The sequence below is a fragment of the Dromiciops gliroides genome, chromosome 4, assembly GCF_019393635.1.
Source record: "Dromiciops gliroides isolate mDroGli1 chromosome 4, mDroGli1.pri, whole genome shotgun sequence".
Classification (NCBI taxonomy): domain Eukaryota; kingdom Metazoa; phylum Chordata; class Mammalia; order Microbiotheria; family Microbiotheriidae; genus Dromiciops; species Dromiciops gliroides.
The window spans coordinates 221,056,425-221,078,407 of record NC_057864.1 but is presented as its reverse complement, the minus strand read 5'-3'; the positions used below and the strand labels follow the sequence as shown (position 1 = coordinate 221,078,407).

At 37.2% G+C, this 21,983-nt stretch overlaps 1 protein-coding gene across 1 annotated transcript in view; it reads left to right on the top strand.

Annotated features, from left to right (window-relative positions):
- TNRC6C (trinucleotide repeat containing adaptor 6C) overlaps positions 1-19,791 on the top strand; it is a 166,248-nt gene extending 146,457 nt beyond the window's left edge. Inside the window, 7 exon segments of the mRNA XM_044001379.1 lie at positions 616-696; positions 699-780; positions 11,573-11,712; positions 14,030-14,224; positions 15,136-15,206; positions 16,898-17,037; positions 17,993-19,791. Coding sequence (XP_043857314.1) covers positions 616-696; positions 699-780; positions 11,573-11,712; positions 14,030-14,224; positions 15,136-15,206; positions 16,898-17,037; positions 17,993-18,353 — 1,070 coding nt within the window. The 3' untranslated portion in view covers positions 18,354-19,791.
- The last annotated feature ends 2,192 nt before the right edge of the window (positions 19,792-21,983 follow it).

The following is a 21,983-nucleotide window of genomic DNA, read 5'->3' as shown; positions in this document are numbered from 1 at the left end:
CCCAAGAAAAAGTGATAGAATACACCTCCCTTCTCTCTGAAACCATGGGTTATTACAGATACAGAATAGAACAAAGCTTCTTAAAGTGTAGGTCACAAACCCATATGGGGTTGCATAACTGAATGTGGGGGTTGTGAAAAATTTGGCAATAGTAAAAGGTTATGTATACCTATTTTATATACCTATATCCCTGGGGCCACATAAAAATTTCTCCAGTCAAAAGGGGTTGTGAGTGGGGAAAGTTTTAAGAAGCCCTGGACTAGAATATGCTATCATGCTTAGTGGCTTGATGGTTACATTTACTCTTTCTTTTTTACAAGAGTATGTTCAATGTAGAGAATAACTGTGGTATACAAAGAAAAGGTATCAGTGCAAACTTTTTTTTTAAGTACATTGGCAGGATCAGAATATTCAAAGTCATGTTTGAAAATAATGACATTGGGGCAGCTAGGTGGTGCAAGTGGATAAAGCCCTGGGATTCAGGAGGACCTGAGTTCAAATCCGGCCTCAGACACTTGACACTTACTAGCTGTGTGACCCTGGGCAAGTCATTTAACCCTCATTGCCCTGCAAAAACAAAAACAAAAACAAAAAAGAATGACATAGATTATATAGATTCTTACTTTGGTTCTCATAAACAGAATTTCAATCCTGGAGTGCCATGGAAAGGACTTCAGAATATTGACCCTGAGAATGATCTGATGTCACTCCGGGAAGTGTCCCCACTGGACCTACAATTAATACAACAATACAGGATGTTAATCGTTATCTTCTCAACAAGTGGAGGTAGGAAGGAAAATACAATATGTTTTTAACCCTGCTCCTAGAAAAATCATGATTTTTATAGATAAGAATGATGATTGAGTTAGTTCTGTGACTAACTGTATAAATAATGATACACATTTGGATATAGGGTTTCTTATTGTCTTGTATAGTATAGTATGTCTGGTATTTCTCATTAATCTGCACACTGTACTGATGCTAAAAGTAGGAATCATAGAGGTGTTGTTTTGCATCTATTTGTATGTGTATAAAGAAGTCAATTTTTTTAACCATGTTGTAGTATAATTACATACTTCTTGTTAGAGTTCTTTTAATTTCAAGTTTTCTACTTGGAAATTTAGAATTGTTACATTAAATGTATAAATATCATTTTTACACATTTTCTAGATTTAATTTCACCATATTTAAAACAATTAGTTTTGTTTAAAAAGATATGTTAATTTATCCTCCAAAATATCTCCTGTAAGATATCTATAGCAACCTCACTGTGCCAAGTTTGGCACACAGTTTGGCTCCTTTTACAAATTGTCTCACTGTGGAATCTGGTACAAAAAATGAATGAGCCATAGAATTGTAGAATATAAACAGTGAATATAAGTATGGTTATCATAAAGGGACATAACTTGATTTCCCTAAGGCACAAAACTCTCTGCCCTCAGTATAAATTATACCATTAGTTTATTAATTGTACAAAAAAATAATTTACATTGCATTGGATGCATTTCTCTTTATTAAATAGTAGTTTGGCATGTAAATTGTTATCTCTAATTTGACATGTGAGATTTTAGTGGTTTTGGCATTATTTGATTATGCCAACTGAATTTGATCATGTAAAACTTGGGCTTAAGGATTGTACAACAAAATAGCTATCGGTTATCCCATAAGAAGGCACGTGGGGTTTCCTGTGGGGATCAGTCAGATTCCTATTCTGTTCATTATCTATTTTTTATGACTTTGATCATCAAGCCTATATTATATTTATTATATATATTTACATCAATAATAGAGAAAAGCATTCTCTTAAAGGGGAATAAATTTCAGTAGAGACAAGTACAAAGTGGTATGCTTAAAATTAAAAAACTTTTCTACTGACAGGTCTTTAAAATGAATCATTGTAATAAGCGAATTAATATTTATGAAGGATCTGTGAGTCAGGCACACTGGAGGATACAGAGGCAAAAATGGAATCGTTCAGACCCTTCAGGAGCTTCCATTCTCTCAAAGGAGATCAGTTTTATTTATATACAAAATAAACACAAGGCTTTTTGGAGGTGTGACACTAGCAGATGGAAAGTCTCATGTGGAAAACAATACCTAAGCCATGTTTTTTAGGAAACAAGGAATTCTAAGAGGTGGAGGTGGAAAGGAAGGGCATAAAGGACAGCTAGTGAACAGGCACAGAGGGGCAGCTAGGTGGCACAGTGGATAGAGCACTGGCCCTGGAGTCAGGCGGACCTGAATTCAAATCTGGCCTCTTGACACTTACTAGCTGTATGACCCTGGGCAAGTCATTTAACCTCAATTGCCTCACCCAAAAAACAAAACAAAAAAAAAAAAACAACAACAACAAAAGAAAATAAAAGGCACAGAGAGGAATTGGAATGCCCAATGAGCAACAGCAAAAATATATGCCATAGAGTGTGGCATATAATAAGGGATTTAAGTGCCAAACAGATGAGATAGATCTGATCCTTGAAGCAGTGGGGAGCCATTGGAGTTGAAGAGTGACATGTTCAGACCTGTGCTTTAGGACACTCACTTTAACAGCACTGTAGGATGTTGGCAGCTGTGTGGAGGGTGTTTTGGAGAGAGGAAAGAGACTTGAAGCAGGAAGATCAATAGGAGGTTATGGCCTGAACTAAAGTGATGGTTATATGAGTAGAGAGAAGGGGCCAGATGCAAGAGATATTGTAGAGGTAGAAATGGCAAGATTTGGTAGCTGGTTGGATTTGGGGGAGAGAGGAAATGGTTCAGGATAATGCTAACCTGGGAAACTGAAAGGTTGGTGGTGCCTAAACAGAAATAGGATAGTTTGGAAGTGGAGTACTGTTAAGGATAGACCTGACTCTCCCACACTCTATTAGATTAGGTCTGATGTTGGAATGAAATTAAATACTTATGAATCCAGTTAACAAAAGAAATTAATTTACCTATAGCAAAGAAAGGATAACACCAAGTAGCTCTTAGCTTCACCTTTGGTAGAAGAGGCCTTCCTTGCTTTCTTCTGGAAACACATCTGGTCAGGATGTGATCACTTCTGTGGTCTCAGGCAGTCACCAAGTCTGAGAGGCCTGGACTCCATGTGCATGAAGTTTTATTCCTTTAGGTGACCAGGAAGCTGCATCAAGAGAAGCAGGGACAATCAGGTCCTGAGAAGTAGGCAGTGGTGGAAAATGGACTTACCCAATATTGTATGGAAAAGCTTTTAGGACTTTTATTGGACATCCTTCCTTGCATGGAGAGGACTAAGGAGGAGAAGAAAAAATAATTTTTTAATGTACAGAAATACCCCCCCACCCAATGAAGATACCATAGTAAAAAAGAAAAAAGAAACTTAAGGAAAACAAAAGCCAGAGATCTTGGACTTTTCCTCCCCTCCTCAGAAGAATCAAGTCTCAGGTCTCAACAGTCTGGTCCATGTTATAGATGATACCAAATCTTTGAAGTTCACAGTGGGTTTCCTAATGAAAGGTGACAGTGAACCAGAGCCATAATGCAGATGATGTCACAGTATAGTCACAGATTTTTTTCTCTTGGTCTAATGTGGTAACAGTGAGGAAGAATAACTCCAAAACATTGGAGTCACAGCATGGACTTTTATAGCACATAAATAATTCTTCATCACTCGTAAAAGGCATCTCTAGTAAAGTGGCTCAGAGGTCTCATAGGCCTCTTGCATGCCATCTGTCCTGGAATCTAAATTGATACCAAGGCTGTCTCTGTAATGCTTCCCACTCATTATTCTCTTACCTACCAGCTAAAACCTCATCTTCTTGCAGTCCCCATCAGGGAGATAATAACAAATCATTGTCTATTTAAAGGTCTCTGCTAAAGCTCTGCCTTCTGCTTCCATGGGGTCTCTCTAAAAACTGCCCTTACCTTCACTGAGGGACTCAAGATTGCCATTAAGTGGCATGAGGGCTCTCCATTTTTCCAAACATGAACCCCACAGGGTCATAAGGACCCAGAGGGAGATACTGTTGGACAACCTGCTTTAGGTCTTCTAGGGCTGAAGCCTGTTCTTGATCCCACTCAAAAGAAGCATATCTTCACATGATTCAAAAAATGGAGTCCATCAGGATATGCAGATAGGTAATGTGAGTTCTCCAAAATCCAAAATGTACAATGAGCTTCTTGGATTCCTTTTAGGATTGTGGGGAAACCAGTGTCAGTAATTTATTCTGCACTGTGTCTAGAATCTTCTCATCCTGTATTCTCAAGAACTTTTCTGAATGGACTATATCCCAGATTTTCTCAGGTTTAATTTCCTACCCCTTGTCCCTAATATGGGTCACCATTTGGTCGAGGGCCTAAACCACCATTTTGTATGTCCTGGGCAGCATTATGTCATCAATGTAGTAATGTACTCCAGTGCCTTCAGGAAGAAGTGTCGCTTTCAGGTGCTGGGAGGTTTAGATCACTCTGAGGAAGAAGAGTGAAGATATACTGGACTCTTTCTCAACCTGCTCATAACTAGTCTCAGCCACAAAAATAGAGAAAAGGCATTGATAAGATTGATAACCACATACCACTCACCACATTGATGAGTTCAGGAATAGCTACAGTTATAGGCATAACTTTGTTTAGTTCTCTGTATTCCACTGGAAGCTTCCCGGTGCTATCCACCTTGCTAACTGGCCACAGCCAGGTTGTTATAAAGAGGGATGGTATACAGTACTCTGGAAGAAAGTACTTTGGCCTCCTTTATCTCCATCACTAGAGAGGAAATGTCTTTCACCATTATTGTCTTTTGGCCCTACCTAGTTAAATAGTCAAATAGCATTACTAGCACCTATTGTGTGCTATGGAACAGCTAAGTGGCACTGTGGATAAGATCTGGGCCTGGAGTCAAGAAGACTCATCTTCTTGAGTTCAAATCTGACCACGGACACTGGCTATAGACCCTAGGCAAATCACTTAACCTATTTGCCATCAGTTTCCTTATCTGTAAAGTGAGCTGGAGAAGGAAATGGTAAAAGCACTCAGTGTCTTTACAAGAAAATCCCAGAATTGGGTCACAAAGAGTATGACGTGACTGAACAACAACACTATGTGCCTGTTGAAAGGGCCCCCATAGCTACTGACTTCAAAGAGCTCATTATGTCTATTCTTGTAATATAATGCTGATTAGCTACCACAACTGTGATCCACTTAGTGACTAATTACACACACAACAAAAAAATACTCTTTTTTTTATATCTTACAAGTTTAATATGAGTTAAAAAGATACTACTACTGGGGCAGCTAGGTGGCACAGTGGAAAAAAGCACTGGCCCTGGATTCAGGAGGACCCAAGTTCAAATCTGGCCTCAGGCAATTGACACTAGCTCTATGATCCTGGACAAGTCATTTAACCCCTCATTGCCCCGCAAAAATAAAAATATATCTACTACTACTACTACATGAAAAACCAACACATAATAGAGATGATAAAAAGATTCATCTACAGACACCCAATAAAGTATACCTTCTATCCTCTACAATTAAAAGATCCTCTTAATGTATATATAGAATCTAATTTTGTCAACAGCACTTTTAGAAGGATATAGAAAATCAGAGTCCAAAGAATTAACAAAAATAAAGAGAAGGGAAATGGGGAATTTAAAAAGAGCTTAGAAAATTGAGGTTTTGATTTGAAGAAATCTAATGTGTTGTGACTTTTTATGGAAAGAACCAGCTAGTTCTCCATGTCATAGAGACTGAATGAAAAAGAATTATAAACAGGAACTAAAAGGAGGAAGAATGGAGTAATGGATAAAAATCCAGCTTTGGAACCAAGAAAACTTGGGTTCATGTCCTGCTTCTAACAAAAACTGGTTGTGTCACCCTGATCAAGTCACCACTTAACCTCTCAGTTCTCTTGTACCTCTCTAAGACTACAAGTCAAAAAGAATGTGGATTTGCATTGGTAAAAGAGTTCTTAAACTATAGTTTGCTACACCAATGAAATCACAAGTACAGTCCCTATCAATCCTTTCCATAAGACATGTCCATCATTATGAGAAAGCAGTGTTATGATAAATAAGAAAGATAATAAAGTCTGACCATAGAATCACTTAAGAAAAAGACTAAAAATAATCTATCTTGGATAGCCTTAACTACCCAAATGACCATAGGGAGACTCTTTAGCCTCTTTAAACTTTGATTCTATATTAGGTCCAAAGCCTTGTATTAGAAAATATGTTGGAAAGTTATTTTGTTATTGATATATTATGTTATTGAGTTATTTCTTTTTTAAACTTTCTTGCAGAAGATAGTGTAATTCAACCTCTGTTGACATTAAAAGTTTGCTACTAATTGTACATCAAGGGGGCAGCTAGATGGTGCAGTGGTAAAGCGCTGGCCCTGGATTCAGGAGTACCTGGGTTCAAATCCAGCCTCAGAACACTTGACACTATACTAGCTGTGTGACCCTGGGCAAGTACTGAACCCTCATTGCCCTGCAAAAAAAAAAAATTGCACATCAAAAACATCTGAGCAAAATAGCACTTTTGAAGGGGAAAAAAGCTAGAAAAGCCTCTTAAGTGGACCTTGTATAAAAGATATGGGCTATTTGTCATGGTGAAAATGAGTACTTGCAAGAACACAGAGACCTGAGGATCTATTTTCAGCAAATTTGGAAAGAAAGGAATTTTACAGGGACCTAAAGAGATCATATTATATTTGTTCTTCCAGCACCAATTATAGTCTGCATATGAAAAGAAGTTGGTCATTCTGCCATTAAAAAAAGGGGGGGCAGCTAGGTGGCGCAGATGGATAGACGCAAACTGGCCCCTGAGGATTCTAGGAGGACCTGAGTTCAAATCTGACCTCAGACACTTAACACTTACTAGCTGTGTGACCCTGGGCAAGTCACTTAACTCCAATTGCCTCACCAAAAAAAAAAAGATGAAAAGGCTGAAGGAATATCTTCCCACTCTCTAGCTTTTCAAGGAGAATTAAATGTGCTTTAAAAGAATGAATGAAATGCTTCAAGAAAAATATTGAAAGAATTTGTGATATGAGGTTGAAGTGTAAAAGAATGTGAAGCAAAAGTGAAAGGACAGCTGGACCAGTGGAGCTGAATAATTTATTCTGAGTTCATCTCATAAAGAATGAAACAAGTCCCTTTGAAAAGGATCTTATTTCACCAGTAAAGTATTTGCCTCACCCCTGTATAGTTGCAGCCTCTCTGAGACTTAATAGATGGCTTTAGAAAGTTGCTATAGCCAAGGCTAGGCTTATTTCACATTATTCCTTCATGTACTCTCCATTCCAGCCAAATTGTTACACTTTTTATTCCCCAATTTAGCATTATGTTTCCACCTTCCATACTGTTGTATGGACTCCCTCTTCATCCCTGCCTCTTAGAATCCCTAGATTCCATCAAGGCTCAGGCATTAATTCCTATAGGAATCCTATCCTGAACCCCTAATTGTTAGTGACCTAGCCTCTGGAAAGTATCACATATGTACTCTCTACTTACATGATATATTCTTCCTCTCACTCCATGTAGAATATAAACTCCTAAAGTAAAAGGACAACCTTTTTGTGTTTGTGTCCCTAGTTCCATGAACATAGTAGGACTTTGATAAGTAACTACTGAACTGGGTGGGTTTAGCTTAGGTTGATTGTGGAATGCAACATTCGGGTCTATCAACAAGCCTATCTGTCTTAGTATTGTAGGAAAACATAGCTTTTGACATTTCAAGGTCACTTCCGTGCCATAATGAGATATCAGAGTAGAACTTTAATAGGAAATTCAAATTCAAAAATAAGAAATTCAATTAAAAGGGATAGTGTATTAAATTTATTACATCAAGGATATAAGTTCCTCTGGAAATCCACTAGAATCCAGAAAAATGGTAGGGAGAGCTTTTGAGTGAGGCTCGGTAGAAGGGAAAAGCAAATCATCCTGGGCATCAGCTTATAAGAGACTGCTGTCAGGAGGAACTGAATAGCAAATCCAACAGCCAATCACAGAGGTTAGCAGAGGCCAAATAGAATAAGGATAGGGAACTTCAGCAATCAAGGCATCTGCTAGAGCCCTTTTGTTTTCTTAAAAAGCAGAGCAGCTGAGAAATTGGATTTGTTTTGTAATAATCTTATTCTTCAAAAGGAAACTGCTCTTCTCATCCTAATTCTGATTAATAAGGAAGAACTGACTGCCAAAGTAAAGATTACAAGAAATTCAGCAAACTTGGGAAGAAACTTGTAATGATGGACAGGAAAAGGAACACCAATTGTAATCTAAGTACACTAGGGTCTAAGTATATAGATTTAAAAGAAAAGAGGAGATGGAATCCCACTCACAGGGCCTCTCTCAGTACCTTACCACCTCACACCTGAACCCATAGAGCCTCCTGAGTGGTCTCTCCATTGCCAGTCTCTCCATTCTCTAGCCCATCCTCCACATAATTTCTAAATTAATTAATTAATCTGACCATGCTACTCCACTGCTCAGAAACTTTCAGTGACCCTGGGCAAGTCATTTAACCTGTTACCTCAGTTTCCTCATCTGTAAAATTGGGATAATAATAGCATATACCTCATGGGATGGTTGTAAAGATAAATTTGAGTTAATATGTAAAGTACTTTGCAAACCTTAAGGCACTACATAACACACTAGCAATGGTGGTGGTGGTGCAACAAAAAAAGTCTATTAATTACAGAGGGCACAGTGCAGGCAGATCTGGAGATTGTGATGGTGGAGTTGAGGTAGACAGGAATTACATAACAGATAGCAGGGGGGTGATTTGCAGGATTTGTTCATTAGTAACTGGGGGTTTACTGTCACTCAAATCAAAAGAATGAGGAGTATGCCAACAATGCATGGCAAGAAATCCACTCATGCCCATAGTTGATTAGAATAGTCAGGGGGGCAGCTAGGTGGCGCAGTGGATAAAGCATCATCCCTGGATTCAGGAGTTCCTGAGTTCAAATCCGGCCTCAGACACTTGACACTTACTAGCTGTGTGACCCTGGGCAAGTCACTTAACCCTCATTGCCTCGCAAAACAAAACAAAACAAAAGAATAGTCAGGGTTTTGTCTCTAAATCAGAGGTTCTTAACCTTTTGTGTATATATATCCTGGAAATCAGGTGAAACCTATAGACCCCTTCTCAGAAGGATGTTTTTAAATAAGTGGATTAAATGTTAAATTTCAACTACAGATTAGTGGAAAACAAAGAGGTCAATTTTTTCCCATCCAGGTTGACAGGTCCCCTGAAATTTAACCCCAGGTTTAGAACCCTTGTTCTAGGTCTTGGCACTTAGGAAAAAAGTCCTGGTATTGTTGGGAGTGGGACAGTGCCTTTAGAAGCCTGACTGGGATGTAGGAGATGGTGTGTCCAGAGCTCTAATTCATGACAAATGACAGTCAATGGCAAACATCTTATTTGTATTACAACTTAGAGATAAGTGTCTAGGGATTCAATTAGAAAAAAAAAACCTGCCTGTTCCAAGTGTGTGTATTTGGTCTGTGGTGTAGCTAAAGCAGTTATGAATGAGCAGCATTGCATTAGATCTTTGTTATAGCCCCACTTCTGCCATTAACTGTATAATTTCATGCAAGTCACTCATTTTCTCTAGGTTTATACTGGATGATTTCTAAGGCCCCTGTAAGCCTTTTTCTTTTAAAAAAAAAACAACCCTAGGGTCAGCTAGATGGCGCAGTGGATGGAGTGCTGGCCCTGGAGTCAGGAGTACCTGAGTTCAAATCCTGCCTCAGACACTTAACACTTACTAGCTGTGTGACCCTGGGCAAGTCACTTAACCCCAATTGCCTCACTAAAAAAAAAAAAAAAACCCTAACTTGTACCTGATAAAATGAAAATGGAAGGAGTGTGGATATTGGGACAAATATCAATTTTATCTTGAATTTACTTCATACTGTTGAGTAGTCTAATTTGGCCTCTTCTATTTTTGAAATTCCTAAAGTTATTAATATCACATCATACTTGGATTAAAAATACTTAACCAGTTATGTGTTTAAATAACCGTATTGATTTCCTTAGGTCAATTTGAGGCTGGAAGTATTCCCCAATCTTTTTTTCATTTAGGAATTTTATTTTTTTTAAAAGAGATACCTGGGTATATGATAATGATATAATTGCTAAAACTAAGCAGATATCAATGTGAGTGCTTACTTCCTTCTTGCTCACCCCAAGTTTATTTCATTGCACTTCAGGACAGTTGATGAACCCACTGTAGACCCCTGAAAGAAATGAAAAAATTATACAAAACTTTTATATATTTTGGGAACCCTGAAATGAAATTGTTGCAAAACAAAATCTGTTAAGTTATAGTTCTTGCTTCTCAACTTCACAGATACTTTGAGATTGAATGAAGTCTTACAATACAGTGATTTTATTTCATACCTCCCAACTAAAGGTTACACTCTTTTCTATTCCCACTTATTTCTCTCTGTCTGGTGCCCCTCTTGTCCATTTTTTACAATGCTGCCAGAGCAGTACTCCTGATGTAAAGGTGCACTTCCAAGCTCAAAAACTCAGTTTCTCTCCATTACTCACCCAATAAAATATAAATCCTTTAGCCAGTCTATCTAGGCCCTCAAATTTTACTCCAGCTTATATTTATTCCTTCAAGAATACCACTTTCCTTCATGTACTTTACAATTAAACTGGACCACTTTGAGTCTTTTGCATGCTCCCTTATCCTCTTGAGAGAAGTATACAATATAAATTATATATTTCTGGATTGAGAAATTAAGGCTACTTAAAAACAACCAGAGATGACCTTCACTATGCTTGCATGTAGGGCAAGGAACCAGGACAGACTTTTATAAAAATGTTCAATCTTTGATATCTTACTACATGTGTGCTTCATTGTAGTACTTAATAGTAAAAACAAAAACAACTCAAGTAGGGTTGTCTCTTTTTTTCAGAGATCAGGATAAGGAAGGAAAGTAAAGGCCTTCACTTGTTTCCTACAGGAATGAGAGAAACTTACTCCAAAGCAAAATGCAGGGACTAGTGAACTAAATCCCTGAGATTATAGACCCACAATAAGCAAAAACACAGAGATGCCATAATTTGCATAACATATTTAGACAAAGAAATAGATTCCCAGTTAATGCTTTCTTTATGTTACTGAAAAGAAGTAAGGATGAAAGCCATCTTGGATTCTAGGAGAAATAGAAATGTTTTGAAAGGAAAAGTCAGGAGATGAAAGTGGTGTTTTGGGATAGAAACTTAATATGAGAAAAACTTTTTTGTGTTTAATTTGTGAGATTATGTGTGTGGTGCAAAAAAAAAGGGGTTGAGGTGTAGTTTTTCAATCTGCCTTATTTGGAAGTGATAAAATTCTATTACTCCTTGCATCAAAATTTAAACCTGAGAAAAGTTGGAAATCCTTGTCGTCATTGCCTACTAAGAACAGAGATCTGGGGAGAAGGGATAGAACTCAACTTAAAGAATGTCCCTGAGTCTGCCCGCCCCCCCCCCCAAGTTGAATTCAGATCATTTACCAAAAAAGGGCAAGTTCCAGGAAAGTTCTTTTACTGGCTTATATTCCCACCTGCTGAAGGTAGGACAGCTGATACAGCAAACATTTGGCCCAGCTTTCTTAGTTGCTTCTTTGCTGGTTCTGCAGGGTCATCCCCAACATCATCTCAGAATGCCACGCTGCCTTCATCGAGTGCCTGGCCTCTTAGTGCCTCTGGCTACAGTAGCTCTTTCAGCAGCATTGCATCCGCACCTAGTGTTACAGGTATGAAAATGGTCTTTCTACTTTCATTTAGTTTTTTTGTACCTCCTGAAGAAAAATCTTCAAAGGCTTCTCAGGTAGGTCATTCTGATCTTTTTTCTGAGTAGATGTGACTTTAAGATTAGTATCCATATAGCATTTAGCTAATCATAACTCTTGCCAGAAAGCATTTCTTCAAAAAAGTGGTATGCCTGTTAAATGCCACATAAGAAATCAAGGAAAGGTAGTAGTTTAGCAGATCCCTATGTTTGCTCTCAGCACCAAAAGTGTAGCACTTTTTCCATCATTTCAACATATTTGCTAAAATACTTCTATATCACTTTAGAATCCAAAGGTGTTTTTTTTTTTAAATAAACAACCCCTTTTAATGAGACTTTATGGAAATATGTGGTCAAATCTGAAGATTTTAATTAGAAAACTGACAATGATCAGCCGATATATAGGGCTTAAGATTTGAACATATTATACAATCAACTAGGTGGCACAATGAATAGAGTACAAGACCTAGAAGTCAGGAAGACCCAAGTTCAAATCCAATATCAGACATTTCCTAGCTGTGTGACCCTGGATAAGTCATTTAGCTTCTCTCCATCTCAGTTTTCTCAAATGTAAAATGGAGATAATAACAGCATCTACTTCCCAGGGTTGTTGTGAGGCTCAAATGAGACATTATTTGTGAAGTGCTAAGCAGAGTGCCTGGCACATGGGTGTGTGTGTGTGTGTGTGTGTGTGTGTGTGTGTGTGTGTGTGTGTGTGTGTGTGTGAGTGTGAGTGTGTGTGCGTGCGCGCGCGCGCAATATAGTATATGTTATTTATATGTATATATTATTATTTATAGGTTCATATAGCTGTATATTTGTGCCTTTGGTTATTCCCTTTTCCCTTCCTCCATAGTCAAATTTAATGAATAGATATAGTTCCTTAAGAGCAATAGGGAGGGATTGCTACGTTTCTGTCCAAAATTTTCCTATTTCCAATAGGATCTTTTTATCCATTTTGAAAGGGGAGAAAAAAAAAACAATGAACATAGGAATGTGTGTCTTTATACCAGTCACTCAGTAAAAAACAGAATTAAATTTAAGCATCTAGGTGTTATGGTGGGTAGAGAGAGTGCTAAAGTTGTAGTCAGGAAGATCTGAATTTGAGTTCTATCTCAAAACACTGTGTGACCCTGGGCATATCACTTAATCTCTCTCACCCTCAGTTTCTCCATCTGTAAAATGAAGATAATAATAGCACCTACCTCCCAGGAATGTTCTGAGGAGCCAATAATATATGTAAAGTGCTTTGTAAACCTTAAAGCATTTTATACATTTTAGCTATGCTGCTTTTAAAGTAGCAAATATCATCTTATGTTTTTATTCAGTCATAACATTTAATAAATTTTAAGGAATTCACAAAATACCTACTTTTTAAAAAAAATAATGCTTTCATTTAATAAATCCACAGTCATATTTTGTATGTTTTCCTTTTTGGGAAAGCATTTTTTTTCAGTTTGCTTTGGTTTTCTGTATTATATTTGTTCATTGAGTGAAGTAGGCAGTATTATTGGGTAAATTTACTATGCCTGTGCTCTTTTGTATGAATGAACCCAGTGCAGTGTGAGGAAAGAATGTTTGATAATATTGGCAACTACCTGTTTTCTGTTTTTCTTCTATTCTAGAGTTGAACCATTCAGACAGGAGGGGTTTTTTCATGATCCCTGTGGTGATCTTAATTAAAAGCTATCTCCAATTTCCTAATTTTTATTTCATAAGATAACTGAGAATAGGTTTTTTAAAGACAGCCTTATGTGTCATAATGATATTAAAAGGTATTTAAATATGTGGCTATTAAACAAATGCCAGACTTTGGCCCACAGGATATTTCCTTGTTGTATTTTTTTAAAAGCCATGTAAAGGAATTCATGTGTTTGCCTGTTTTCAACTTGATTAATTGGGTGCATGTTTGTTAGCAGAAGTTGAACTGTTTAACGATTTTCATGGTACCAAATTAGGGTTATTTGAGCAACTCAGGAAACTAATAAATTTAGAAATTGTTGTAGGCTGTACTAGTTTTCTTAGGTATAGGAGGCACCTTATTACTTACAACTGTCTGGGAATAGAAATTAAAATTATAGTATTCATAATGATGTTTTACTTCAGGATGTTTTACAAAATTCTGCATTTACTTATTGCGATATTCCTTTACTTCAGAGCTCCAGGCTTTGGAATATTAATGAAATGTCTTGATGGTTTTCTCCTAATCAGAACATGTTTTTACAATTTAAAAATTATATTATTCATATGTGTATGCAAGTTTTATGTGTCTGATTTTATAGGTAAACTGTCAGACATTAAATCTACATGGTCCTCCGGCCCAGTTTCTCACACACAAGCCTCTCTGTCTCATGAACTGTGGAAGGTACCCAGAAACACTACTGCACCTACTAGACCTCCTCCAGGCTTAACAAACACCAAGCCCTCTTCTACCTGGGGTACCAGTCCACTTGGCTGGACCAGCTCTTACTCCTCTGGTATGCCGTGATTCTTGGTTTGCAACAGTGGGAAGTGTGGTAGTGCTCATTGTTAATGTGTTTCTTAGAGTAGGATATTTCAGCATTCTCCGGGGGCATTGCAACCTTTTTCTATCCTTTTCACCATGGTCTCTACAATGCATTTTTGTGAGGATTCTACAACCTCCATCTACCCTTGGACTCCAAACCAATTCAAAGATTGCAAGTTCTAGTAAACCACTACAGAGTCTCAAGCTGTATATAAGAGGACTCCCAAAGCCCCTTTGAGATTCAGAAGCCATGGGTCAGAGGGGGCACAGGCTATCCAGCCTGAACCACCCTTATCTCAGGATGTAATTGTTATTTTATGTTTTATGTCAAAAATAGTCACAAAAAGACCAGCATTACATAGTCAAAGAGATACATTTTCAGTATCTTCTTGCTGTACATTTATAACATTTTACAAAGATCTCAATAAGTACTGTATACCCAACTTTACTGGACAACCTTTATGTGCAATAAAATGAAGCAAAAATCATTTTTGAGTACATAGGTAGAAAACAAATGCTTAAAAGGTTTGGGGCTTTCTCTTTTTTTAATTTTGTATTTCCCTGGAGACTTGGAAGAAAACTTCTGTTTTAAAGAACATAGTATTTTAAGGGGCAGCTAGATGGCTCAGTGGATAAAGCACCAGCCCTGGGTTCAGGAGGACTTGAAACTTACTAGTTGTGTGTGACCCTGGGCAAGTCACTTAACCCCAGTTGCCTCACCAAAAAAAAAAAAAAAAGAACATAGTATTTTATAGCATGGAATGCTGACCTGTGTTGCCACAAATTATGGGTAAAGCTAGAAACCAGAATGAATATGTCCTATTGCCCTCCTTTCTAACAATGTTTTCTCATGGGGGTTGGGGGGTGGGGCTCATTGTGCAGGTTCTGCCTGGAGCACTGACAGTTCAGGAAGAACGAGCAGCTGGCTGGTCCTCCGTAACCTCACACCCCAGGTAGGCAGAATGCACTACCAGTGGTAGCATAGGAGCATCCACGAGTGAGATGCTGCTGAGCAGGGCTGGCCCACTAGTCACCTTAGCAAGGAGATTCCCTTCTTTCATACATGGAAACAAGTAGATCTGCTTATAATTAATGTATAGAGGCCAGTAATTCAATGTAAACTTTCAAGGTCGAGATCGGAAAGGCACTTAGGAGTAGATACATGCCAGTACACATTTGTGAATTTCTATCTGTCTTTTAAATTTTTTTAAGAAAGAGGCTGCATAATATAGTGCAGGGCTTCTTAAACTTTTTCCACTCATGACCCTTTCTCACCTAAGAAATTTTTCCACAACTCTGGCTATGTAGGCATATAAAATAGGTATATATAACCTTTTACTGTTGCCAGATTTTTTTACAACCCCCACATTCAGTTACAGTTACCTACAGCTTAAGAAGCTAGGATATAGTGGATTGAGAGTTGGTCTTAGATCATGAATGACCTGACTCGTACTGTCTGTGTGATCTAGGACAAGTCATCGCTCTAGTCAACTTTCTAAGATTATAAGTTGCAGAGAAGGTATTGACTTGCTCTTTAATTTTGCATGTGGTGGCACAGGCCTATAATCTCTGCTACTGGAGAGCTGGTGAATTGCTTGATCTTGGGACTCCTGAGCTGCAGTGGGCTAAAGGGATTGGGTGTCATATCTAATTCTATCGTGAATATGGTGAACTGCAAGGAATAGGGGGTCACCAAAGTGCCTGAGAAGGAAGCAACCAGCCCTAGTAGGAAATGGAGCAGGCTAAAGCTTCTGTGCTGATTATGCTGAGCCCAGGAATGCCTGCTTTACTTCTAGCCTGTGAGATAGGCCCAGTTTCCCAAAAATATGTAGATATGTATCTAAAGGCCAACTTGTTAAAACTGCCTAAATTATATTGGATCCATTTAATAATACTTTAGTCAAGTTAACTGATCTGTTTAGGGTAAAGATGTCATCTGAATCACTAATCAGATCTCTAGCATCATAGTATCATTCCCTAACCATGTGACCACCCACCTACTTTTCTCTTGTGAATACCCAGGATTATAGTGCTGTTAGGTACTCTAAAGTATAAATTTGGCATAGGACCTTTTATAAACCAGCCTAGTTAGAAAAAATAAACGCTAATTTTTCTTTTCTTAGTCTAGGTTTAAATTCACTTGATACCTGACTTCTGTTTTCCTAATGTCTTGTCTGGATCCATGATCCTTTTCTTTTTCTGTGCTTAGTTTTAGTTAGTAAAATATAGTTTGAAAATCCATCCATAAAGAATATGTGAAATGACATTGGCACTACAAAATTGCATTAGACTGTGCATTAAATGGTTCAAAAGCACTTTTTAGGTCGAGTAATTGGGATTCCAATCCTGAATTTATTCTGATGTATTCTTGATAAAATCAAGTTTTTGCTTAACTGTTTTTCTTTACAAGAGAGGGCTCTTTTCCTGATCTTTGTTTCATATTTGTATAAGGAAATGTTCATGTTTGTTGATGTTTGTCAAGTTCATGATACATTTTTTTAAAATTTGAAAGAAAATAAGGGAAGGTTCAGTGGTAGGTGGGAGATTGCTTGCAGAAATGACTGTGATATAAAATAAGTAATTACTTAACAGAAAAAAATGACAGATAATAACAGAAAAACCCTGGTCTGTTTTCCTCAATTAGATTGATGGTTCTACACTGAGGACATTGTGTTTGCAACATGGTCCTCTCATTACATTCCACCTGAACCTGACTCAAGGAAATGCTGTGGTCCGATATAGTTCCAAGGAAGAAGCTGCCAAAGCTCAAAAGTCTCTGCATATGTACGGTTCTTCTCTAATTTCTTCGTGGGTGTGGAACAGCATTAGATTTTTTTACAGTATCAAGAGTAGTCTGCGCAACATTGGTTATTTTTTCTTTCTTCTAAATTTAAATTGCTGCACTTCTTGTTTGGGTGTGGTTGGGCATTCCTTTAAGTAAAAGCTTCCTAAAAAAAAAAAAAACTTTCATTCCCATTCATAAAATTAAAATGTAACTATTTGTAACTGAAATATTCTACATGATTTTGTCCATGGTACTTTTAACAGTACTTTTCCCTAATTAAGAAATGTCTGAACTCTCTTAAAGATAAATAGGGAAGTGACCCCTTGTTGAGTGTCATTAACTAGATCTGGAATTTTGAGTTGAGGTTAGAAAATGCCTTGTTCTTGAATGGCAAAGCCCAACATTTAAATTATACCTTTACTAAATAGTTCCCTAGTCTTGTGGACTGAAAAAGTTCATGTACTTATTAAAGAAGGAAATGTACTAAGAGAAGATATAGCTGATGAAAAAAGAGAAAATGGGAGAAAATGCATAAATTCCATTTATATTGGTTTTGAGGGTAGCAGAGATAAATTACCAGAAAGATGTAGAAATATATATCATAATCCTTTGCTATTTTTCCCAGGAAAGAAAAATGGTCCCAAGGACTTATATTTTTATATATAGTTGTAAAGTGGAAGGTAGCATAATGTAAGTAGAGATACCATTAAATATATCCTCTTGCAGAGAAGAGGCCAGAGTTTTAGTCTCAGCTGTACTACAGATTAGCTATATGATCTTGGACAAGCTTCTTTCCCTTTTTGGTCCTTAGTTTCTTCTTCTGTAAAAGGAAGTTAGACTAAATTATTTCTTCTAGCTCTAAAAATCTATGATTCCATGACTGCTTAATTGAAAATCAAAATATACCTTGAGAAATGGGGTGGTTGTCTTATTACTTTATCTTATTTGTTCTAGGTGTGTCTTAGGAAACACTACCATACTGGCTGAGTTCGCTGGTGAAGAAGAAGTAAACCGTTTCTTAGCACAAGGCCAACCACTGCCACCCACCTCCAGTTGGCAGTCCAACACTGGAACCAATCAGACTCGTATGGGCTCCACAAGCAGTTCTCATGGATTGGTGCGAAATGATGCAGGCCACTGGAACACCCCATGCCTGGGAAGCAAAGGAAGCAGTGATCTGCTCTGGGGTGGAGTTCCTCAATACTCCAGCAGCCTTTGGGGCCCTCCAAGCACTGATGATGGCAGAGTTATTGGAAGCCCTACACCTTTAAATACTCTGCTTCCTGGTGACCTTCTCAGTGGGGAGAGTATCTAGGAAAACAGATCAATGAAATGGAAATAACAATCATCAGCACTAAAGGAAAAAAAGGATAACCCTTTCCAGTCCAGGGCTTCACGAAGAATCCAGCTTTAATAGACCAGACTGGCAGCCCTTTTTTAGTACCTCTGTCCAATATTGACTATGAAACTCTGCCAAAGTCCTTGTGAACTGTTATGAAAACAGTATGGGCTACTTTTGGTCAGTTTCAAATGCTAATGACAGGTTGTTTTTTCCATGGCTTTTTGTTTTATGTTGTCTTATGTTTATATGGTATGTTTTGTGTTTTGTATTTTTTTTTTAAGTATAAAAGCTGCTTAGAATAGTTCTATCATGAAGGGCACTTTTCAGATTGTGGGCTGGAAAGGGTTATTTTATCAAGGTGGGGAGGGGGTGGGAGGGAGAAGTGAAAGCCTATTTAAAATGAGCCTGTGACTATTATGCACATTACCAGAGGCGGACCCAGTCATCAGAAGGACATAGAGCATGGTTATATCATTGGTACAGTAAAGTCATGCATCTGAATGGTGACTCATGACTGTAAAGTACAGGTTAAATGGGAGGGGGGGAGAGTTTCCTATTCTCTGCTCCCAGGGATCCGCCTATGCACATTTCCCTTGTTTGGTTACTTTTCCATGTCATTTTTTTAAACCCCCAAAATAGAAAAAGTTTAAAAAAAAAACATATCAAACATGCAAATACTTGAATCCAGCAGGCCAATAATGAAATGTGAACACTTTCTAAGTCTAATTTTACACTTCCAGGTTGACATCAATATACAGAAACAGGCTCTAGGAAAAAATTTCTAACTTCATATACTATTGTGTGTGTTGGAACAGAAGTGTGTGTGTACGTGCGTGCGTGTGTGTGTGTGTGTGTGTGCACATGTGTGTATGTGAGAAAGTGTATGAATGATTTAACAATGTGGGGTTTTTTCCCTTTTACTCAGTATATGCTTTTTTTTCCTCATTGGTCAAACGTTTAATTGTTGTTAGCTTCTAACTTTGCACTGAGTGTCAGCAACCCTTCCCGTAGCTAATCCTATATGTCTGAAAAAATTAATAGGATGGGTCAGCGACAATTCATGTGTAAATGTTTACTCAAGGACTCTGTTGTTGCGTTTAAATTACATTGTGTATCTCTGGAAAATAATATGTATACCTACCTTTAGCAGCTTTTTATTGTGGACTAATGCAAGAAAATTATTACCGGAGTATTGCACCATTTTTCCATTCTGGATATAAAGATTAAAAAAAAAAACTTTTTGAACTGTGGCCATAGATACTTGTAAAGAATGGATGGTTCCCTGCAAGCTGGAACAGAAACAAGCACTTGGGACATAGGTTTAGACTGCTTTTAGAGGAGCCAATGGTTTGGCTCCCACCTGTTTACAGACCTTTTTTTCTCCTTCAAACTTTAAAATAAAATTTTAAAAGGAATAAAAAAAAAGACTTCCATCGCTAAAGAAACCTATTTTCAGAATGAAGATATGCTACTTCAGAGCTCTGGGATTGAACAGTGTTGTTATATTATCCTTTCTTTGGCCATTGTTGTGTACTTTTTGTTATTTTTTTTTTATTCCTCTTCGTCAAAGTGGCGAAAACTTTGTGGTCACTATCTTGCACATGGTGGAAGAGGTCTCAGGAAAGCCGGGTTTCCCGAGGAGCAACTCCACACCATTTCATGTATTTTTAAACCCAACTCCTAGCACTGAAGATATTATTAAAAAAAAAACAACAACAACAAAAAAAGAGACACAAAAAAATACCTAATCTAATGTGTAGCAGTTACATATTTACCAAATAATGGACTCAAAAGAAATAGATGTTTGAAGAGTGCTTTATATATTAAAAAAAATTGCTTTATGTTTTAAAAATGATCAATGTTTTGATTGTTTTGAAAGGAAGAAAGACAATGGAATAGCATACTGTCAAGTATGTTTTTAAATATATATATGAACATTGTGCTCCCTGCCTGCTTGGATCAGGAAACTTGTGCATTACATTTTTTTTTAATTAGCTTTTTAATGGTTTTATCAAAAAAAAAAAAAGAGGGTCCTGAAAGATGGCAAATCAACAAAAGCTGGTTTTATAGAGGATCATGAACTATGCACAAACTGGGTTCAATACTTTTTTCCTCAAGTTTTAGTAGTGTATTTAGCTAAATAAAACTTCCTCAGAGTAATTGCATCTCATTGCCATTACATACATTATATATATTTGATCTATATAGCTGAATATGTATATCAAATATATGGGTGTGTGTGCTTATATACATACAGTTTTCCATGCTGAAGTCTAGCATTGAGTTGTAGAAAAACAACTGATATTTTAAAATTGGGGATGGAAGTAAAAAAATCTGTTTAATTTTTGTCTTTTATTTTGCATTAAAGATGTCTGTAACTCTGAGATTTTTTTTAAAAAGTTTGTGGCTTTTAATGTTTTTTCCTCATAGAATGTGATTGTTGAAGAACATGCACCGAAAGTTGCTTTCAAAAGTACGAAGCTTCATTGATACTTAATAAATTGCAATTTTTTTCTTGGCTGTTCAAATAAATGTGACTTTTTTTTAAAGCAAAGACTATAAAAAATATTTGTCACTTCATGTGTTGAAGTTAGTAAAAGATTAGTTTTTAGAAATTTCCAACCTTTTTGTAACGCACTTACCTTCTATGAGAATAAGTATAGTTGCTAGGTGTGAAATTTCCACTGTTTATGGTCTGATTTATAGGATATTATTTTGCACTTAATTAAGAAACTTAAAAATAGTTACTAAGAGGATTAACAGATAGTACACTATTTCACCCATAAAAATCTGGCATTTGTACTTTCTCATATAAATCTGTTTTAGTCAACAAGCCAGTAATATTTATTGTACGGTATCTAAGAACAGTATCAGGTATCTGCTACTACTATCAAACCATTGGCTCATTTTCACTTATGACCAAAAGTCTTGTATCAGGGAGATCAACCTGATTAACGTAGGAATTAACCTGAATAAAATTTGATTATGACACCCTTTTTTACCCCTTTGTTTTTTTCATACTGAACATAAAATAACTACCTTGATTTTGACAGAATCTCAGAATTGCAAGGGACTTCAGAGGCCATCAGATGCACTCTGGACCTGACTGAGAAATCCCTACTAATAAATGGCTGCCAATAGTGAAAGTTAGGAAACACTCACTTATGTTGGATGGCATCAGAAGGACAGCAGGAAATAGTATATTTAAGTAGGAGAAAAAAATTGGGGCCAAACTATGAGAATGAAGTTAGTAAAAAGAGAAGGACATTTTAACTAGTTTTAGGGTGTGAAATCATACGGTCCTAGAAATACCAACTTCCCTAGGAACATGTTGGTAATAATAGTTGGTACCTATTTGTGCCTCTAGCCACAAAACACTTTCACATGCATTCTCTGATCATTCTGCTGTCCACAGTTTGGCACCAACCTGCCTTTCCCGTCATAACGCTCACATAATTGTTTCTAATGAACTCTGCATTTCAGCCAAATTAGACTGATCTAATGAAGTCCCTCTCCATCTCACTGCCTTTGTTCATGCTGTCCCTAATGCCTAGAATGGATTTATCACTTGTTCCCTCAAGGCCCAACTCGAGACATCTCCAA